This window comes from Ranitomeya variabilis, chromosome 1, assembly GCF_051348905.1.
Source record: "Ranitomeya variabilis isolate aRanVar5 chromosome 1, aRanVar5.hap1, whole genome shotgun sequence".
NCBI lineage: Eukaryota > Metazoa > Chordata > Amphibia > Anura > Dendrobatidae > Ranitomeya > Ranitomeya variabilis.
The window spans coordinates 89,010,941-89,032,071 of NC_135232.1; the positions used below are offsets into that span (position 1 = coordinate 89,010,941).

Sequence of the window (21,131 nt, forward strand, 5' to 3'; positions counted from 1 at the left end):
CACTCTGAGGCAGCGATAGCTGCGGCTGCTCTCAACCAGGGTAGTATAATATTTGTATGCAGGTGAAAAGTGGGCCCCCAAAGTCAATGTTAATGGTGGGCACTTGACACCCCAGTCTGACACTGGCTATGTATTTTGACCGTTTCGCTTCGCCAAATGCTCCCGTATCATCAAAGAGCCTGACATTCTGAAGTGGGCATGACTGATCCTTAAGTCTCCGACATTCTTCTGTCTGGGGCCCCCATACACATTGGAATATTAACTGACCCCCATCTAGATTTGCAGATTCATAAGATGTTTGGCTAATATGTATGGGGCCTTTAATCTGTTGCAGTACTCACAAACCTTTGGTATTCTAAAATGCCCTAAGCTTCGCACATTGGGTACAATGCACCACCCTCTGTGGCAGCGACGATGGCCGATTGCTCAGTTACACAATACAGATGATTACTTCCATACTTTCATCTCCGATATTTGCATTGCTTGCTAAGCTTTTCAATTTCAACATGTCAGAATTGATATCTGTGCATTTTTTTTTATAAAGGTTTTTAGAAGGTTTTGAATAATTTTCGTGGTGCTAATTATATCCTTACCTCTTGCCATTTTTATAGGCGTTCTCTCTCGCAATATGAAAATGCTAGTCATTGTTGGACGTCACGATGTGACCGTTGCTCTTTCCTTCCCCTGGCTAGGTGCTCTTTGGATGTGCATAGTCTTAAATCCCCACTGCAAGCCGGAACAGAAGGCCAGTTGGCTGAAACAGCTGAAAAAATGGAACAGCGTGGATGTTTGTCCCTGGGAAGATGGCAACCACGGAAATGAGCTGCCTAATTTAACCAATGCGTTGCCTCAAGCTGGAAATGCCAACCAAGGTGAGGACGCTGATGTGTGTGTGTGTGTGTGTGTGTGTGTGTGTGTGTGTGTGTGTGTGTGTGTCTTCATTGGACATTAGTGATTTACCATGAGTGTTTGTTATTCCTTATGTGGTGGGTTTACCTGCAGTCCCATGTAAAAGATGGGTAACCTGTGAATTGAGCCAGCACACCTTCCTGCACATATCTCGGTTTTTGGACACATTTACATTGTTGTTTTGCACATTTGCTTATTCTGGTATTTTTTATTTTATTTTTTTTACCTCAGACTCCTCACACAGGCCTCATCGAACAGTGTTCACACGAGCCATCGAGGCGTGCGATCTCCACTGGCAGGACAGCCACTTACAGCACATTATCAGCAGTGACCTTTATACCAACTACTGTTACCATGACGACACTGAAAACTCCCTCTTCGACTCTCGTGGGTGGCCCCTCTGGCACGGTAAGTTGCCCGTCCTGCTCTGTGACTGGCGGCTTTGTTCACTACTTTTTATTTTCCCCTTTCCTATGGAGCTCTATATTCAGGAGCGGTGGTGGGCACGAGAAATGCTCCGCCATGAGAGGTGATTTTGTTCTCATATCAGGCTGCAGGGTAATGAATATATGCCGACATGACCGGGACACGCCATCACTGTAACTTCTGTCTCTACAGAGCACGTCCCTACGGCCTGTGCGCGGGTGGACGCCTTGAGGTCACATGGCTACCCACGAGAGGCTCTCCGACTAGCAATAGCCATTGTCAACACTCTTAGAAGACAGCAGCAGAAAAAAATGGACATGTTCCGGCTACAGAAGAAAGGTATGAGTCAGTATAGCCGCACTGTGTATAACACGAGGATGGCCTGGCACCAATACACATGTCTGCTGCGGCCATTACACGGACAACATACACTTTATATCCCCCTACTGAGGTTTCTGTAAGGGCTCGGCGGATCCAATAGGTTTTTCTTTCACTCCAATAAATGGGCATATTTCTTATTCTTTGTATGTTTATCGGAATGGTTCACTGCATTATTACAGGTTGGAGACTAGTGCTACTGGAGTAGGGGAGAAATCCTAACCTACCTGGCTAGCCACACTGGCTACTACAGTTTCCTTAAAGATGGTGACTTCACATGATTTACCTGCATTATCATGTGGCCATGAACCACATGTGTGGCGATGTGGTCGCACGCGACTACTAAACCATGTGGTCTTGTATTAAGCACCATACTAGGAGTATAATATTGTACAATGGTGTATTTACTCTGTTATTCCTCCTGTAAAAAATAAAAAAATCACAATTGTACTTGTCAGTAGATATGACTAATAAGAATTGCAGTACCCTGGTCCATTGCCTACTTTGCTACTCCATGACAGCCAAATCTGAGCACTGCAAAACTCCTCAGCTGGCACTACAGTTGTGTCCTTAAGCAATGACCATGTCTGGTAATGAGTGATCAGAACAGTGACACCAGGAGGCATAATAGAAAAATGGAAAAATAAAAGGCTCTATGCAAGCAACCTTTTTATAAAAAAAAAATAAAAAAATATATATATATATATATATATATATATATATATATATATATATATATATATATATATATATATATATACACACACACATATATGGTGTGTGTGTGTTTTTGTTTTGTCCATTTCTTTTCAAAAGTGTGTAGATGATCATGTAGCACTAGGCAATTGCTGCCTTTTGATATTGCCATTGTAATTTGATGTAGGGCTTGCAGGAAGCCCTCGAAGGGTTAATCTGTTCCAATTGAAAGTCATAATTCAATTGCTTGGAGATGACTGACTCGCTGCAGACTGTATAAATAATACAGGACCCACCACTCTCCGGAAATATTTCTTCTTTTGACTCTGAGCCACAGAAGCTGCTTTGAACACTACAAATCTGCACAGTGAGTCCACTTCACATGAAGGCGGAACAGCTTAATAAAGAAAAGCACCCGGCCTAATATTTCCTTAAACGTCTCTATGCCGTCAAAATGCCATAAAACGGCACCATAACGGGACTTTATTAAGTCAATAAATATTCAGATGCTCCACACGGAGACATTTAATTTATGCCCATTGATAATGACTTGCGGCTGTTTTGCTTATTTTATGGGATTTTTGCCAATATTCTGCCGCCTGATAGATCGATATTGTATATTGCTTGCACATATAGCAATGTAAATTACAGCGATGGAAATCATTTTTCCTCTCTTTCATGGCCTCACCCACAAGTACTGTGCTTACCATTGGCTATAATAATAAAAGGTGATGACACATGTATGATGGCCTCTCCGTGGGGATCGGATGCCTGCCATCAGTATTTTATATATTGTGACACTTACATGGGAATACCCTGATTTTTAGGGTTTTTTTGTTTGGCTTTTGAGTTTTTCTTATAAATTTTTATACATGTGAGTCGGCCGTGACTTGTACATTTATAAGATGTTCATTTTGTAAAAGCAGCAGTTCCGATTTTGGTTCCCAAATTTAAAGGGACAATAACCTCATCATGATGGTGGGGTCTGACCGCTGTGACTTCCACCAGCTGTGAGAATTAACGTTCCATCATGTTGCAGACCAGTAGCCCCTCTGCTGTCTTTACCCACACAGCGACTCTCCAGCCATCCCATTGAGCAAGGAATTGCACTAGTACCTATTCACTTTTATTGGGTTGTGCTGTAGTTGCCTGCACATCCGGTTTTCGGGTTGTGCAAGGATAAAAACCACCGAAAGTCTGCAGTTCTGCCCCTTCATTTCTTGGATTTGTGAAATGCTAGAGATCAGGCATCACCCATCATAAAGCCTTTAATTTTGGGTGGAATTATTTATATATTTTTTTCTTTTAACAGAACTTTTACATAAAGGCGTTACTTCCATCACCAATCTAGAAGGCTGGGTAGGGCATCCTTTGGATCCAATTGGTACTCTCTTCAGCAGTCTAATGGAAGCCTGCAGAGTGGATGATGATGGGTTTCACGGCTTTCCAGATTTTGCAGGTAAGGCAACCCCTGAGATGTTACAGCAGATTAAGGGCTCTGGTTGACCCTAGAGAAGCCTGTCAATGCTTCTGATGGCCTCATGTGTAGTTCTGTGTAGTTCTGTGAAGTTCCAAGGCTTTGGGAGAGATGTTTTACTGTTACAACTTGATGTCTAAGAGTATTTCAAGAGATGAAGTACTTGATATATTTATGTGAAAAGCAGGCCTTTGTCCACAGGTTTCCTACGGCTAATGTTGTCTGCCATAGTAGAGCCTTAGTTTGGCCTTATGATGTAATAAGGCCATTTTTTTTCCTGTAGACCTCCATATTCACATGCTAACTCAGTTCAATGGAACCAGGCACCTCACATATTGTGCAGTTTATCAGCCTTGAGAATAAAGGATTGGTCATGGAAAAACTCCAGTCCTTATTCAACATCCATATGACAGTCTGTACCTTCAGGGTCCTCGAATATAGATAATCAAAATCTCGATTTATATTTTTGGTCTTTCATCCATTGGTTAATTTTAAAGTATTATTGTCAAGTTTTAGGGGAACTTCCCCATCAATGTGTGCCTGATCGTTGTGAATCCAGTAATCCTGAGAACTAGGCCTCTAAAGAACCCACAGAGACTCGAGCGGTGGTTGATCATACACATGAATAGCAAAATAGCAACTTCACATGTAATCAGTTGCAAAAAGGAGGAAAACGACAAACTTAATTGATTGGTTGACGTGTGAAAAAGGCAAATGGCGTACAAAGATCAACAAAACCAATAGGTAACCAAGCAGAATATGAATACTTGCAACAATGAGGAAATATTAGTGCATAAGTGTATATTAGTATAGATAAGAACAACAGTGGTCATCAGTGTATATGCCGATATACAGGTATCATGGGAATATGGCAAAAAAGACTCCTACGCTTGACAATAGTGGAGATTGCAAGGTCACAACATAGAAACAAGGCCCCAACGTACGTTTCGCATATTTAGTGTGTTACTTACTCAGGAGGTCCTTAGAATGTTGCTTCCTTAGACCCCCTGAGGAAGCAACGTGCTAAATACTCAAAGGGCTTGTTGGGGACTTGTTTCTATGTGGTGACCTGGCAGTCTGCACCATTGTCATGTGTAGGAACCTTGTTTTTGCAATATACCTATGATACCTGTATGACTGCAGATACATTAATGACCACCGTGTCGATTAATATTTATACTAAAATACACTTATGCACTCATATATTTTTCTTGATTGTAGCAAGTGTTCATATCCTGCTTGGTAACCTATACTGTTTTGTCGATCTTTATACTCTCTCCATTTTGTCTTTTTTATGATGTTAACTAATAAATTAAGAATTTTTATAGCTTAAAAAACTCAGTTATTTCTCCTTTTCGCAATTCATTCATTAAGTTTGTGCGAAAGAGCAGCCGAGCACAGCGCTCAGCAATACCCCGGCCCATGATTGACCACGGCTCCATTCACAGTGGGCTCCTTTGAACCTTGCTTCTTATGATTGGTGGGGGTCCCAATGGTTAGATCCCCAGTGATTAGGAAGTTATTCCCTATCCAATGGATAGAAGATCACTTACAATCTTGAAAATACCCATTTCTAAAGACGCCACATTTACGTTCTACATATGTGGTCATACATGAGCATTGTAGTGAGCCCCCGTGGTCTTAGATTCTGATACATCACACGGCCACCTCTCCTTACATGACTAAGACTCGCTGCGATGTGCTCTATCAGAAGTGGACGGATTGGATGAAACTGTTAATGTTTTATATCTGAATTCCATATTGAAGTGACAGTGGCGCGTGTCTTAGCTCGGTGCCAGCATTTCAATAAGCGACTCAGGATACCCACTGCTGGTACTGAATGATTGATGGTGTTCCAGCTGCAGAGTTATTAACTTCTAAGGGGATATTATTGAGATTTGTCACAAGGAATTGTGGGACGTTTCTGTCGTAGATGACAGGTTTTCCTAGAAAATGAAATTTATGATTTGCTTTGGACTGATACTAATTTAAAGCGGTGAATCTTGCATCCATATACCGTAATGTAATAAATAAAAGCCTGCCTTCCACTAGTGTATGTGCGGCCATTATCTACACAGCATCTAATGCATGCCATCAATATTCATGAGCATTCAAAATTCGGGTAACTTAGCACCGCCAAGGTACGAGACGCCGCGTGCCTCAGCCTATCGGGATGTTATACAAAATGGCAGAAACCAGTAAGAACGTTGATTTTTGTACATTTCTGGATGTTGCCGCAGTCTGATCTGTTGTGTTTCTTGTATCTCAGATGGCTTTGGGCATTGTAAATCTCTGGAATACCAACACCTGTCTCCTCACAAGTTCCTTGAAGAAGGCGAGTCGTACTTAACGCTGGCGGTGGAGGTAGCGCTGATCGGGCTGGGGCAGCAGCGAATAATGCCAGATGGCTTGTATGCACAAGAGAAGGTCTGCCGCAACGAGGAGCAACTCATTTCTAAACTGCAAGAGATTGAGCTGGATGATACGCTGGTGAAAATCTTCAGAAAACAAGCAGTCTTCCTGTTAGAAGGTGAGTCGCTACACATCTGATCAGTCATTGCAGTGGCGGGGGTGGCATGCAATTTTAATATATAAAGGTAGATTTGACCAAAAAAAGATTCCCAGGACCCTGGTCTGACGTCCACGTCTATACTCTGTGGCAGCCGGATCTGGGCAGGGTGGACCGCCATGGTAGACGCTCTTTAATTCCAGCATCCTCTTGCAATTACTAGGCTCCTGCGACATAACATGTCACGTCACAAGCTCACAGGGGCCTAGTAATCGTAAGAGGCGCCCAAGATGCCCCCAGTTACCCAGGTCCGGCTGCCACGTGGATGCCGGACCAGGGCCCTGTGAGTCTAACAAGCAATGTTTGGACCTATTGCATGACAGCAAGCAGAGCTCTGGAAACTCTGCGAAATTGATATATAAAGTATTTAGGCAAATTACTTCTTTTATTACAAAAACCACCATTCATTTTCTGAAATTGTCCGTTTTTTACATACCTGCTGTTTTGTGTTCCAGTATCTGGTTTTAGCAAATTTAATATGTTTTTTTAATCCGTTCAGTATGTTTTCTGTTTTTTATTTTTCCTAAATTTTCCTAAGCGGTTTTCTGCTAGGAACTGAGGGATCTGAGCCGCCCATTGCAGTGTCTGTGAAGTAGCCAGAATGGCAGCAGATGCTGACGTGACCTAGTATTTGTGCCTGTGTTATTATGCAGAGCGGTGTGAGCACATTGAAGTAATGTATGTTTTCTTGGCACAGCTGGGCCATACAGTGGATTGGGTGAAATCATCCATCGAGAGAGTATTCCAATGCACACATTTGCCAAGTATCTCTTCACCTCCCTCCTACCTCACGATGCTGAACTAGCATACAAGATTGCACTGCGAGCAATGAGGTAAGTCCCAATCTCCTCAAGTCACCCCAGGTCTAATAACCCCATGCACAGGGTCAATAAATTATCCACCATGAAGCCCATAGTGTGGAGACAGGACCCGAGCGCCCCACAGTTCTAGCAGCTAACTATAGGGTTGCAAAAAAATAAAGGCGATGAAATGCAGCAGCACTATGGTGGCAGTGTGAACGCTGCCCAATGCTGGGGCTTCAATTGGAAGACTTGGTGGTGCTGGAGACTGGAGCAAGGCTGTGCCAACCTCTGAGTATAAGGCCAGATTATCTGTCTTTCCTTTATGAAGTTTGGATACCTTTACCCCTCATGGACCAGACACTGAAAGTAATAGGAAGACTAAAGCGAAGTCACAATTTTTGCAGGATTGCGATGCTGACTCCAAACCCCAAATCTGCAGCACTGTACAGTACAAGTCAATGGTGTTTTCAAAATCTGCTCATTTTAACATCCAGATGTTACCCATTTCAATGCTGTGGGTGAAATCTGCAACCAAATCTGCCCCTCACATGTGGACTTGTGAAAAAAATCCGTAGTGGAACTTTTCCGCAACGTGTGAACTTTAGCATCAATGTAACCTGGAGCATCAGCATTCTTATAGGGATTCTCCAGCCCAGCTCCTTTCCACACTTAATGTTGAAAGAAGTTGCTGCTTGCGGACTGGACACGTGCCGAGGCAACCGTGCGACGCCTTCCGTGTTTTTGATGCACATGTCTTGTTAGGACATGGGCACGATTCCTGACGGGAGTTGAACGGTTTCCTTAATGCGGAATTGAATACATTCCTATTTCTTATGAAATAAGTGATTACTGGGCCTCAGTTTAATAATTGATCTCTTTATTTTGCATGCAGGTTGCTTGTGTTGGAATCCACAGCTCCCACTGGAGACATGTCCCGGCCACACCACATCGCCTCAGTTGTTCCTAACCGTTATCCCCGTTGGTTCACCCTGAGTCATATTGAGTCACAGCAGTGTGAGCTGGCATCTACAATGCTGACCGCAGCCAAAGGTACGTCCTATTGCCAAGCATGTTACCAGCGTGGCGAGAGCTGGTGCTCGAGCTCTAGTGTTCTGCACATCTCGCCTCAATCTAAGGTCTTTTGCATAAAAATAGTTTCCTGTTGAAACCACAAAGCCATTTATTCTAAATTCTAGTGGCATTGTTTAGTGATGAGCGAACGTGCTGGGATTAGGTGTTACCTCGCTTGCTCGGGTGTTAACGGTGTCTTCAGCGCGCTTGAAAAATATGTCCAAGTCCCCGCTGCTGCATGTCTTGTGGCTATTCAACAGCCGCAACACATGCAGGGATTGTCTGTTGGGTAATCCCTGCATGTACTGCGACTGCCGAACAGCTGTGAGACATGCAGCCGCGGGCACTCGAACATAGCAGCTGCGGGCACTCGAACATATCAGCCGCGGGCACTCGTTTAGCACATGAGCATGCTCAAGATAATGCCTTATCCAAGCACGGTCGCTCATCACTAGCATTGTTGCTATGGGTCTGCTCCGCTACCTGTGAGGCATTTTGCATAAATGTTCCCCGGTCTGCAGCATGCATATTTGATGTGAATGCATTCAGATGGCTGCGATTACACCCTACCAGCATATGCAGAACTGTAGGGGATACAAAGGTTTTTATTTAATACATGAGGCCCATAATTTGGAGGAAGCAATTCTCTCCAATTTCTACAGGAAATTTATTCTCTGTTGCCCTTTTAAAAGGGTTGCATAATATATAAAAAAGCATGGAATGTGCTAAAACAAATACTCGCGGGCTTTAGGCTATGTTCACACTTGGCAGGTTTTGCTTGTTTTTTTGCTGCATCTTTTTCATGCTACATTTGTCTCTTGTGATGCTGATGAAGTTTAGTGACGAAAAAAATCATGCTCTACTGCATAAGGTTTTGGCAAAAAAAACGCTGGAAAGCCTAATACCTGCGTTTTTTCATCACCCATTACTTTCAGGGGTGCAGAAAGAAGTGACATGCTGCATTCAGCAAAAAAAAATAAAAAATACTGAGGGCAAAAAACCCACAAGCGGTGTGCATGAGATTTCTGAAATCTCATAGACTGGTACTGTAAACCGCAGCTGAAAATTTGCATTAAAAAAACACAGCAAAAAAACGCCACAAATTAGCATGCCCTATAGCCGCCTGTTTCTACAGTATCCGGCACTCTATTTACTGTTGAGCATCCGAGGACGTGTCGTCTAATGACGTAACCGCTGAGACCAGTGACTAGCGTCATCTGGACCACAGCTGATGGCAGTGCATGGCCACTCTAGAACCAGGTCCGTGCGCAATGTCAGGGCTGTGGAGTTAGTAAGCCTAACCTCCGACTCCTCAATTTTCATGACTCCGACTCCACCAAAATGGGCTCCGACTCCACGACTCTGACTCCACAGCCCTGGTGCGCATCATAAGATTGAGAAGTCTTGACGTGTGACGCAACCATATGACGCGCAGTGACCTCCAAGGCCTGGTCGCGGATGTAAGTCCCTTTTATAGTGAAGAGGCAGGCTGCAGCAGTAGCGGGAAAAAACCTTGAGGACCAGGGAGTGAGCAGTGGGGTGACCAGAGATGAGTATTCATGTGTGGTGGTATGTTTTTGTTATTTTTTTATTTTTTTTATATAAATTCTACATTCATGCTCTGGTTCCTGGATAGACCCCATAGCATTGTAGAAAACATACAATACGCAGATAACAACCTTGTGCGGGTCTTCTCTGGAGATTCTTTTTTTTCTCCACATCGATGCATTGCGACGTGCAGTGCACGACGCTAGTGTGAAAGTAGCCATAGCTGTACTTTTACTGAGAACGACGTATTTGCGTTAAAGCTTCTCCTGATCAGCCATGCTTCAGGACCATGTGCCTTCTTCACAGGGTTTCCTCCACTGATTCTTGAGTTGTGCCTGGGATAAGTAATTTTGCATGTACCTAGATGCTGATGAAATGCCTTTTCTCCTCTTCCATCTGCAGGTGATGTTAGGAGACTGGAAACAGTGTTAGAATCCATCCAGAAAAATATTCACTCCTCATCGCACATATTTAAACTAGCACAAGATGCATTCAAAATCGCAACGTTAATGGACAGCTTACCAGACATAACGCTGCTGAAAGTATCCTTGGAGCTGGGCCTTCAGGTTGGTAACATCCATTAGTCATATCGAGTGTTACTATGCAGCCGTGATGTTGCTGGGATTTGTAGTTCCAATTCTTCTATTAATTTTCTACATAGGTTGTACAACCTTTTGCAAAACACCTGAATATTGAGCAGAGGGGTGATGTATAGGTTACGCTCCATATTGATTCCTCATAATGGTTATCTATGGGCCCTCTAATAGTGTTGCCAAACAGCGTGTGAAATCAATTCCTGTATTCCCGAGTGGTTAATGGACAACATTCAAAATAGGCATTTTTTTTTCCTTTTATAAACTGCAAAGCAAAACACATTTCCCCTGGTACATTCGGCATGTACAGTCAGAACGGTGCATCAGCTTTTTACCAGTGCTGCAAAAAAAAAAATGAATGGGACCGATCAAATCCCAAGATTCATTATTTGTGGAAGAGCCCAGCGTCTCGTTTCTGCGGTCCGTTGTGGTGATTAGGATAATTTTCAGCCTGCCTAGGAAATATGTCGCTATAATTGAGGCCTGTGCTAGATTCTGCCTCCTTACATTGTCAATATGCTAATCGGTCAATTACCAATAGATTAATAATAGGCTTTAATGGTGAGACTTGTCAAAGTAGATTTGAAAAAAGCAAAAAAGGTTCCAAAGTGACCTTCCAGGGTCCTAATACGAATGATGCCGTGTTCTGTATTAGGCCAGATTCGCATGGGGACCTAGATGTCTGGATATGCCTCATATCTCCTGACCCAAAATCTACAGCCTTGGCAAATACTTATAAGGCTATTCAGTTTGGGTCAGGAGAGCCACGGCTGGATGGGATATTGCAGTCTGTACTCAGCCCTTGAAAGTCGAATGTGTGAAACCAACCTTCTCCCATGACATACACAATTGCAGACTATCATTCTGGTGGCAGCAAAGAAAATGAAAGATGTGGGGTTTTTTTTGTATTGAAGTGCTTTTTAATCCCACCGCAATCCAGATCTCAAATTACATAAATACTGGAATAAAATATGGCCTTAAAAAGTTGTCTGGCAAGTGACTCTTGTCATAGGTTGTCCTGCTAATAGTGCGCCTGGGGAATCCATTGTCAGATGGTAAATTCCCCTGCAGCACCTCTCCACTTTCCTCACCTCTGCACTTTCCTCACCTCTCCACTTTCCTCACCTCTCCACTTTCCTCACCTCTCCACTTTCCTCACCTCTCCACTTTCCTCACCTCTGCACTTTCCTCACCTCTGCACTTTCCTCACCTCTGCACTTTCCTCACCTCTGCACTTTCCTCACCTCTGCACTTTCCTCACCTCTGCACTTTCCTCACCTCTCCGCTTTCCTCACCTCTGCGCTTTCCTCACCTCTGCGCTTTCCTCACCTCTGCGCTTTCCTCACCTCTGCGCTTTCCTCACCTCTGCGCTTTCCTCACCTCTGCGCTTTCCTCACCTCTGCGCTTTCCTCACCTCTGCGCTTTCCTCACCTCTGCGCTTTCCTCACCTCTGCGCTTTCCTCACCTCTGCGCTTTCCTCACCTCTGCACTTGCCTCACCTCTGCACTTGCCTCACCTCTGCACTTGCCTCACCTCTGCACTTGCCTCACCTCTGCACTTGCCTCACCTCTGCACTTGCCTCACCTCTGCACTTGCCTCACCTCTGAACTTGCCTCACCTCTGAACTTGCCTCACCTCTGAACTTGCCTCACCTCTGCACTTGCCTCACCTCTGCACTTGCCTCACCTCTGCACTTGCCTCACCTCTGCACTTGCCTCACCTCTGCACTTGCCTCACCTCTGCACTTGCCTCACCTCTGAACTTGCCTCACCTCTGAACTTGCCTCACCTCTGCACTTGCCTCACCTCCGCACTTGCCTCACCTCCGCACTTGCCTCACCTCCGCACTTGCAGCACCTCCGCACTTGCAGCACCTCCACACGGAAAATCGGTGGTCATTACAATCAATGGCTGTGCATATACATTTCTGGTCATCAGATTGACCCACGATCTTTGAAACTGCTTTGCATTTTGGCCAATGGTTGTCTCCTTTAACTTTACAATTTTTTATGTGTGTTTTGAAAATGGGCTTGAACTTATCAAGAAAACTTGTGGCCAGTTTGTGCTTTTGTTTTGTTTCCCATTGTTCCCTTGTGTGCGTGAGGTTTTGTTTTTTTAATATAGAGATAAGGGCCTTTTTATTGTCTTTTTCCATGGTCTTCTGCATTATTAAACCCCTTGAGCACTGCCACATTGGAAAATACAGTAAAAAAACGATCACCAATTAAAAAGGCCCATATCTCTGCAACTGCACTGTAAATTAAAAAAATAATAATAATACATAAATACATACTCAGGGAAGCAGCAGGAATAAAAGGACAAAAACTGGGCACTTTTGACCTGGTGACAGCTCTTCTTTAAAGAAGTCCCTGTGAAAGGAGTATATTGTGCATGTACTTTTACTAAACTGCCATCCTTCTTTATAGGTAATGCGTATGACGTTATCCACTTTAAACTGGCGGCGGCGGGAAATGGTCCGATGGCTGGTAACATGTGCGACTGAAGTAGGTGAGTACATAGTGCCGCTCAGTTGGGTTTGTACTTTGCCTGCACAACGTCACTAGTATTTATTACAGTGTAATTTGTGTACCTTTGCTCATTGTGTGGAAATTTGCTCCATCTGTGCAGATCTTGGGTCCCCTACACCCTTCCACCAGCCCCTTTTATTCTCAGTAGTAGTTACACAATTGGTTTCCTGGGAGCAATGTTCCTATGGTACAGATGTGATGCAAAAACAGCTCTGATCATTTCCATTTATCTAAATGAGCTGACTTTGGCGGCCGGCACCATTCAGGTAAATGGGACAATCTGTTTCTGCAACAAATCTGTTGCATGCCATTAAAGCTTAAGAAAATGCTCTTTTTGGAATCCTATTTCCATATCCCTTGCAGGTTTGCCCTCTTCCAAATTTTGATATGTGATATGGAAACAAAATCATAAAATTGTGAAACTACTACTGCCATTTGTAGTGGATTCATTACAGCCGCTTTGTTAGGATAGAATAAGGCACATTATTGTGCATATTTAATATGAGTCAGCCATCGAGTCCGTCCGGAAATACAATGTGGACGCCCTTGGTAATTCTCCCCTCCTCTTGTACGCAGGTGTTTATGCACTTGACAGCATCATGCAGAGCTGGTTCACTCTCTTCACGCCAACGGAGGCCACTAGCATCGTAGCCACCACGGTGATGTCCAACAGCACCATTGTCCGATTGCATCTGGACTGCCATCAACAGGAAAAGCTGGCCGGCAGTGCTAGGACGCTTGCGCTCCAGTGTGCCATGAAGGACCCTCAAAACTGTGCCCTGTCAGCACTTACTTTATGTGAAAAGGATCACATAGCTTTTGAGACTGCTTACCAAATTGTTCTGGATGCTGCTGCGACTGGCATGAGCTACACACAACTTTTCACGATAGCGCGGTACATGGAACACCGCGGTTACCCCATGAGGGCATACAAGTTGGCTACCTTGGCCATGACGCATCTGAACCTGAGTTACAACCAGGATACACACCCTGCCATTAATGACGTTTTGTGGGCATGTGCGCTCAGCCACTCTCTTGGGAAAAATGAACTAGCAGCGATAATACCTCTTGTGGTCACTAGTGTCAAATGTGCAACAGTACTTTCAGACATTTTGCGCAGGTGCACTTTGACCACCCCTGGGATGGTGGGACTTCATGGACGGAGGAACTCTGGCAAGCTTATGTCACTGGACAAATCCCCTTTGAGACAGCTCTTGGATGCCACAATCGGGGCCTACATAAACACAACACATTCGCGTCTCACACACATCAGTCCTCGACACTACAGTGAATTTATAGAGTTTCTTAGCAAGGCCCGAGAGACCTTCTTAATGGCTCACGACGGACACATTCAGTTTACACAGTTCATCGACAACCTAAAACAAATCTACAAAGGAAAAAAGAAACTGATGATGCTGGTCCGTGAGCGCTTCGGTTGACAATGTGTGAATGGGGGAGGGGGGAGAAGGTTTGTTTTTACTTGAGCCTGCCTTTTTATCCTTTTTAACTTAAGAAAAAAAAAGTCAAAACACAAAAAAAAAAAAGAGCCACACCGGTATTATCTGTATAGTTAAATTGAGTTTGCAAACTAAATTGTCATGTTGTGAAAGTTTGTGTTTGTTTTTTTGTTTTTTTGGTTTTTTTTATATTTTTTTCTTTTTTTTTTTTAGTATCTGTGTGTGAGAGAGGTTTAAGGTTTGGTTTACACTGAGTATATGTTGTCGAGTGGCAAAAGCCCACATAGCTCTCCTGTGTCTGTATTCGTTCACAGCCTGAAAGGAAAAAAGAAAAAAAAAAAAACGCAAATGGCTTTAAGAGACAGAAAATCTTGAAGAAGAAGAAGAAGAAGAAATACCAAACTTTAAAAAAAAAAAAGAAAAAATCCTTAAACCCTTCATCCCCGCGACAAGTACCTCGAAAGGATCCAGCTTTACTCCTCTGTATACCATTCTTACATTTCAACATACTTAACCACAAGAACCCCCCCCATTACCCCCCAAAAAAACCTACAATACTAGTAAGATGTGAAAAATACACAAAAAAAATAATTAAGGCTGACTTTATGTGGCTTTGCAACGCGGTTCATCTAAAAGCATGGCACCACAAGCGTGTGGAAACTTAGCGACTGTCAACATACATTCTCAGGGATTATCAAGAAATAAAGAATGAGAGCATTTATTGTACTGTATATATATATTATAGTATATGTCTGAATATTGAAAACAAAGTATAACATTAACTAATTTATAAAGATTATTCTATGTAATGCAAAATACTTGAAGCTGCAGTAGCTTGGTTTTAAACAGACTAAACACGGGAGGAGAACATATCCAAGTGAGACATGAGCCTCGCTTCAGTGTTGGCGTTGGTGGTGATCATTACATGCTGGGCATCTATGCAGAGCCACCTTGATTCACTGCATGGCTGGGCTGATACTGGTTGGAAAATACTTTTTTTATTTTATTTATTTTTTTTTTCTTTTAGGAATATTTTACATTACTATACGCATACCTGGCTTCTTAAATTAGAGAAAGAGACATCCTCTATTAGCCAGAGCTGCAAGCCTTAGCATTAATACTATAATATGCCACAAAAAAGGGGGTTTGGGGCCACAGAACGATCTTCCAAGAGACACTTTAACAAACGTAAAAAAAAAAATGCATCCAAAAATAAATGTTCATCCATGACGCCTTGGCAGCAAGCTAACAATAAGCTAACCTATAATTATACATGTCTGCATAGGTGTTTTGACTTTGTGCAGGACAGAAAGTTGCATAGGTATGACTGTTCAAACGTGTTCAATTTCCTTATATTTTTATTATTTTTTTTTATTTTATTTTTTGCCTCTAGATTTAATCAAACAAAAAAAAAAACAGCCTTCTATCTTGCCTTGTCTTAATGCTTTAAAATAACCAAACTGGAGATCTAACTACCAAACTGTTCATTATAATTAAATACCAACTTATTGGTTCCGATATTGTGTCCTTTTTTATTTTAGCTGAATGGTTCTGTATCCTTGTGCTTACTAAAGCATTTATTTTTATTATTATTTTTAATTTTATTTTATATTTTTGGTGCAAAAGTTGTCTAGTGTCTCTCGTTCCCTTCATTAGAGAACATGCTTTAGGTATGTTTGTAAGTATTTTTGTTTAGAAGAAAAAGAGAACTTTCATGCTCTTAATTTTATTTATTATACTAGGTAAAAAGGTTGTACTTCATCACCCCATGTAAACATGCTCATGAAGTTGAAAGTAATTAAGATTTGATACACTGATATCAATTTATTTATGTAACTAAATCACTGTTTTATAAACTTGTTAATGATCAACAATTTTTTTTGTTTTGATTAAAATTAGTTTTTTGAAAGTTGATTCTGTTTCCTTTTTGGTTAAATGGGATTGTTGACTGATCTATATTTATATTTGCCACCAGGGCATTGTGGCTTCTTAAAGAAGCCCTCCTCCTCCCCCCATCAAAATTTGTATCCTCTTAATATATTGCAGTCATCATATTATATAGCACTGTGTCCTTACAATTGCTCATTTTGCCTTTCTTCTTAGCTAATTGTTCTTTTCTCTGCTCTATAAAGAAGCAGGAAGTCTTTTTTCCCCTGTATGATTCATTCCCCTTTTCACCTCCTGACTCAGCTGCTCCCTCCTTCCTCTGTCAATAATTTTTGCAGTGACTGATGACTCATGCAGGGAAAATTGACCTCCTGTTTCTACATAGAGCTTAGACGGATTCAGCTTGTGAGTTTTCACTCACCTGATGTCATACACTTAATGGAAAAGAGAAGAATTATTTGGGTAGAAAGGCAAAATGAGCAATTGTAAGTACACAGTGCTATATAATATGATGAGTGCAATGTATTAAAAGGACAAAAAACCTGGATGGGAGGATGCTTCTTTGCGGCATTGCTGACAACAACGGTTATTTTTCTAACTTCTATTTTTTTCCATGATCTGATCATTTTAGCATATTCATGTATGAGTGTTACAAGGGTACAGGTTGGCTCAAAATAGGGTCGGCCATGTTCACACTTTGCGGTTTTTACCGCGGAACCGCGGCGATTTTGATGCTGCGGGTCCGCAGCAGTTTCCATAGCGTTTCCATTTACATGGAAACCCTATGGAAACCGCAAACCGCTGTGCACATGCTGCGGGAAAAACCGCGCAGAAACGCAGCGGTTTAAAACCCGCAGCATGTCACTTCTTTGTGCAGAATCGCTGCGATTCTGCACCCATAGGAATGCATTGAACCGCTTACTTCCCGCATGGGGCTGTGCCCACGTTGCGGGAAGTAAGCGGTTAATGTGCGGGTGGTACCCGGGGTGGAGGAGAGGAGACTCTCCTCCAGGCCCTGGGAACCATATTTGGGGTAAAAAATAGAATAAAAATAAAAAATCATGTTATACTCACCTCTCAGCGCTGCACGCGGCCGGCCGGTCAGAGTTGCTGTGCGAACAGGACCTGCGGTGATGTCGCGGTCACATGACCGTGATGACGCCCGGGTCACATGACCGTGACGTCACGAAGGTCCTTCTCGGCACAGCATCTTTGGAACCGGAGCGCCGCGTGCAGCGCCGAGGAGATCCGGACATCGGAGGGTGAGTATAACCAATTTTTATTATTTTTCACATTACTATTGATGCTGCATATGCAGCATCAATAGTATAGGAGTAATCCCGCAGCGGAAACCGCGGAACAAACCGCGATAAATCTGCAGGGATAACCGCAGCGGTTTTGCACTGCAGATTTATCAATTCCGCTGCGGGAGAACCCGCAGAGGGACGCCGCAAAGTGTGAACGTGGCCTAAACCTTTTTAAGGATGTGACAGGATTTTTTCCAGTCTATATAGCCATATGGGAACTTGTTTTGTTTTTTTGTTTTTTTACAGAATAAGTTGTAATTCTGAATGTCTATTTTGCCATATAATGTATTGAAAAACAGGAAAAAATTCCAAGGTGAAATGAAACAGAATTGTACCATTGTTTTGCTATTTGTGGGTTTGTTTTATGGCATTCATTATGCTGTAAAAATGACCGTGCAATATGAGGTAAGTGCGATTTCAGCAATGCCAAGCTTACATTATATATATATGGGGTTTTTTTTGTTGTTTTTTATTGTTTAGCTTAAAAATTCCTTATCTTCATGCAGTGCTGGAGTTTTTATTGACAACCTTTTCAAGGTACTCTTATGTTTTTTTTATTAATATGGATTGCTGTTTTTTTTTCCTTTTAATAATGAGATATTACATGTCTCACACTGGTAATGACCCCTTCCATTTATAATTAGCTCTGTAGGTAGATTCTCAGGGAGATCTATGTCCAGCCCATAGATCTTAGATGATCATTTGCACATTCCTCTGAATTAAGACTTTGTCTCACAAATATCAAGGTATAATTTTATATAGCTTCCTATGACCTACATGCCCATATAGACGTTTAGGAGGGTTGATCCTACTGACAGATATGCCCTTTAAGGGGTTTTCTTGAATTCACAATAAAAAAAGGCTTAATTTCGTCAAAAAATGGCACCGCATAATTTTTCAGTATCTGGTTGACTTGTGTGGTTTTGTAGGGAAAATGGAGCTTTAGTCCTGATTTTTAAATGCAATTGGTGTATCCACCGTAGAATTAGTACATTTCTGAAAAATGATCTAAGGGGGGTTGTATTGCATAAAAATAAAATCGCGTTCCTGTTGTCACCCGCCCAGGTCGCGGAAGAAATCATGTTTCCATTCAGCCTTTCACAGGATCACTGTAACTTGGATGTTTTTCTGCTGATGCAGTGTCTGATTATGTAAGGTTTCAGTAACGTGACTGCTGCAGGCGATCACAAGCTGCTGTAGTTCTGTGACAGGTTTTACGTCATTATCATTGCTTCTGGTGCGGCTGCAGATCATGACCTGACTTATGCGAGATGACGACAGGTATGATTTATTTTGTTGTTCCTATGCCATGATACTCATGCCCACTGTATTTAAAAATTGTACTGTGTGAGGACCTTTTTTTTTTTTTTTTGCTTGAATGGTTTTTTGGTGTTCCTTTTTTTTTTTTTAAACCGGATAGGGAACGAGCCAATTTTGGAATAGTCAAACCTCTTTTTTTTTTTTTTTTCAAATTCGGTATGTCTGCTTTATGTGGTAACAACTCTGGAATGCTTCTACATATTCCAGTGATTCTGACTTTTCTTTCTTCCATGGCAGATTGTACTTTGTTAGTGGTGAATTCAAATCAATGTTTTACATTTATGAAGAGGTCTGAAAAATGGTTAATTTTTCTAAATTTATTAAGCCTCAAATGTTTATACCCTTATACCAGATCATCATGTTAAATTTTTCATGTCTACTTTTATGTAATCATTTTTCAAATTTCTTTTTACTTTGTTAGGATGTTAAAAGTATTAAAAACTAGAACTACATTTTAAATTTCTTTTCTAAGAAAATTTGAAAATCCAACTTTATTTACTTTATTTTTTTACAGACCTTTTCAGTTTTGAACAAATGAAAACCATAGGTCTTGTAAAACCCACAAAAGTGATAAAAACTGCAACCCACAAAATATTCAATATTGCTGTCAGGGAAACTGATAACGCATCAGGTGTTTCGCAGGCATTAAAGAAGCATTCCTCCTCCCATCAAAGTTTTTATCCTCTTAATATTTTGCAATTTTCATAACGTATGGCAATTTGAACTTACAATTGCTCATTTTGACTTTCTACTCAGCTAATTTTTCTGTTTTCCATTAGGTCTATGACATCACATGATTAAAAACTGACTAGCTGAATCCTTCTTAAAATCTATGTAGAAACAGGTCAATTTCCCCTGTGTGAGTCATCATTACTGCAAAAGTCCTTGCCAGGGAAAAGGAGGGAGCAGCTGGCTCAGAAGGTGAAGAAGGGGTTGATAAATGCAGTGACAAGGGACATCTCTTTTCTCTGTTCTATGTAGAAACAGGAAGAATTAACTGGGTGGAAAGGCAAAATGAGCAATTGTAAGTACACAGTGCCATATAATATGATGACTGCAATATATTAAAAACTTTGATGCGAGTGCTTCTTAAACCAAAGTGAATGAAAGCAAAAATGAAATTACATTTTTTTTTTGCCACTAAAATATTACTTTTAGAACCATTTTTCATTTTCATAAGGAGCAACTGGGAAAAATGGACTCCACAATTTGTTCAGCAACTTCACTCAAATGTGGCACTATCCCATATGTGTAACTACACCACTAAACCCATATGAAATATCCAAGGCACAAAAAACCAATTATACTATAAGCAACCACAGAGAGAAAAACTGGTATAAAGTGCCAGTATGCACTTTTTTTTTATTAAATAATAAAATAACAAAAAACAGCAACAATAAATGCAAGGTAACTGCTAAGAAGCAGGGACAGCCACAGTTAGTTACACGTACTACTTATAATCCACATTTGTGCCTGCATACGTATACCAATACACATAGATCCATCAACTACGTTGTGTAGGGGTAAAACACCCTGTAAGAATACACAATAGCAATGTGATGGAACAAAATGAAATCAAAAGTAAACAGCGGCACTTACATGGGAAAATTGTCAACAATATGTGGCGTCCCTGCCGCCCCAACGCTTCTTCGTCAGGAGGCGTGTGTTGGGGAGGGGTGAGGCTGATTATAAAAGGTGACTGGCCAATCAGCTTAGTGTGTCTCAAAAGATGATATGAGGCAAATGGTGAGTAGCTTCTGGGATTCCATTGCGCGTGCGTGGCCGACGGCGCTCGTCATTGAGACGCATAGATTCGCGGCCGTGGAACGCAAGCTAACATACCAGTTTTTCTCTCTGTGGTTGTTTACTATCCCATATGTGGTTGGAATTTTTAGTGTTTGGGCACCCGGTGTGCCTGCAATGGGAAGGAACACTATGTGATATTTGCAGTGCAAATTGGGCTGGAATAGATTTGCAGAGCCTAAAGGTACCTTCACACTAAACGACTTTGCAACGATAACGATAGCGATCCGTGACGTTGCAGCGTCCTGGATAGCGATATCGTTGTGTTTGACACGCAGCAGCGATCTGGATCCTGCTGTGATGTCGCTGGTCGTTGCTGAAAGTTCAGACTTTTATTTGGTTGTCAGATCGGCGTGTATC

At 42.0% G+C, this 21,131-nt stretch overlaps 1 protein-coding gene across 1 annotated transcript in view; it reads left to right on the forward strand.

Moving 5' to 3' along the window:
• Nucleotides 1–16,366, forward strand: part of ZSWIM6 (zinc finger SWIM-type containing 6) — a 112,518-nt gene extending 96,152 nt beyond the window's left edge. The window contains exons 5-14 of the mRNA XM_077285943.1: nt 693–872; nt 1,141–1,317; nt 1,528–1,674; nt 3,722–3,868; nt 6,156–6,416; nt 7,153–7,288; nt 8,151–8,308; nt 10,280–10,443; nt 12,896–12,977; nt 13,574–16,366. Of these exons, the coding sequence (XP_077142058.1) occupies nt 693–872; nt 1,141–1,317; nt 1,528–1,674; nt 3,722–3,868; nt 6,156–6,416; nt 7,153–7,288; nt 8,151–8,308; nt 10,280–10,443; nt 12,896–12,977; nt 13,574–14,436 (2,315 nt within the window). The 3' untranslated portion in view covers nt 14,437–16,366. The remainder of the gene's footprint in view (nt 1–692; nt 873–1,140; nt 1,318–1,527; nt 1,675–3,721; nt 3,869–6,155; nt 6,417–7,152; nt 7,289–8,150; nt 8,309–10,279; nt 10,444–12,895; nt 12,978–13,573) is intronic.
• The last annotated feature ends 4,765 nt before the right edge of the window (nt 16,367–21,131 follow it).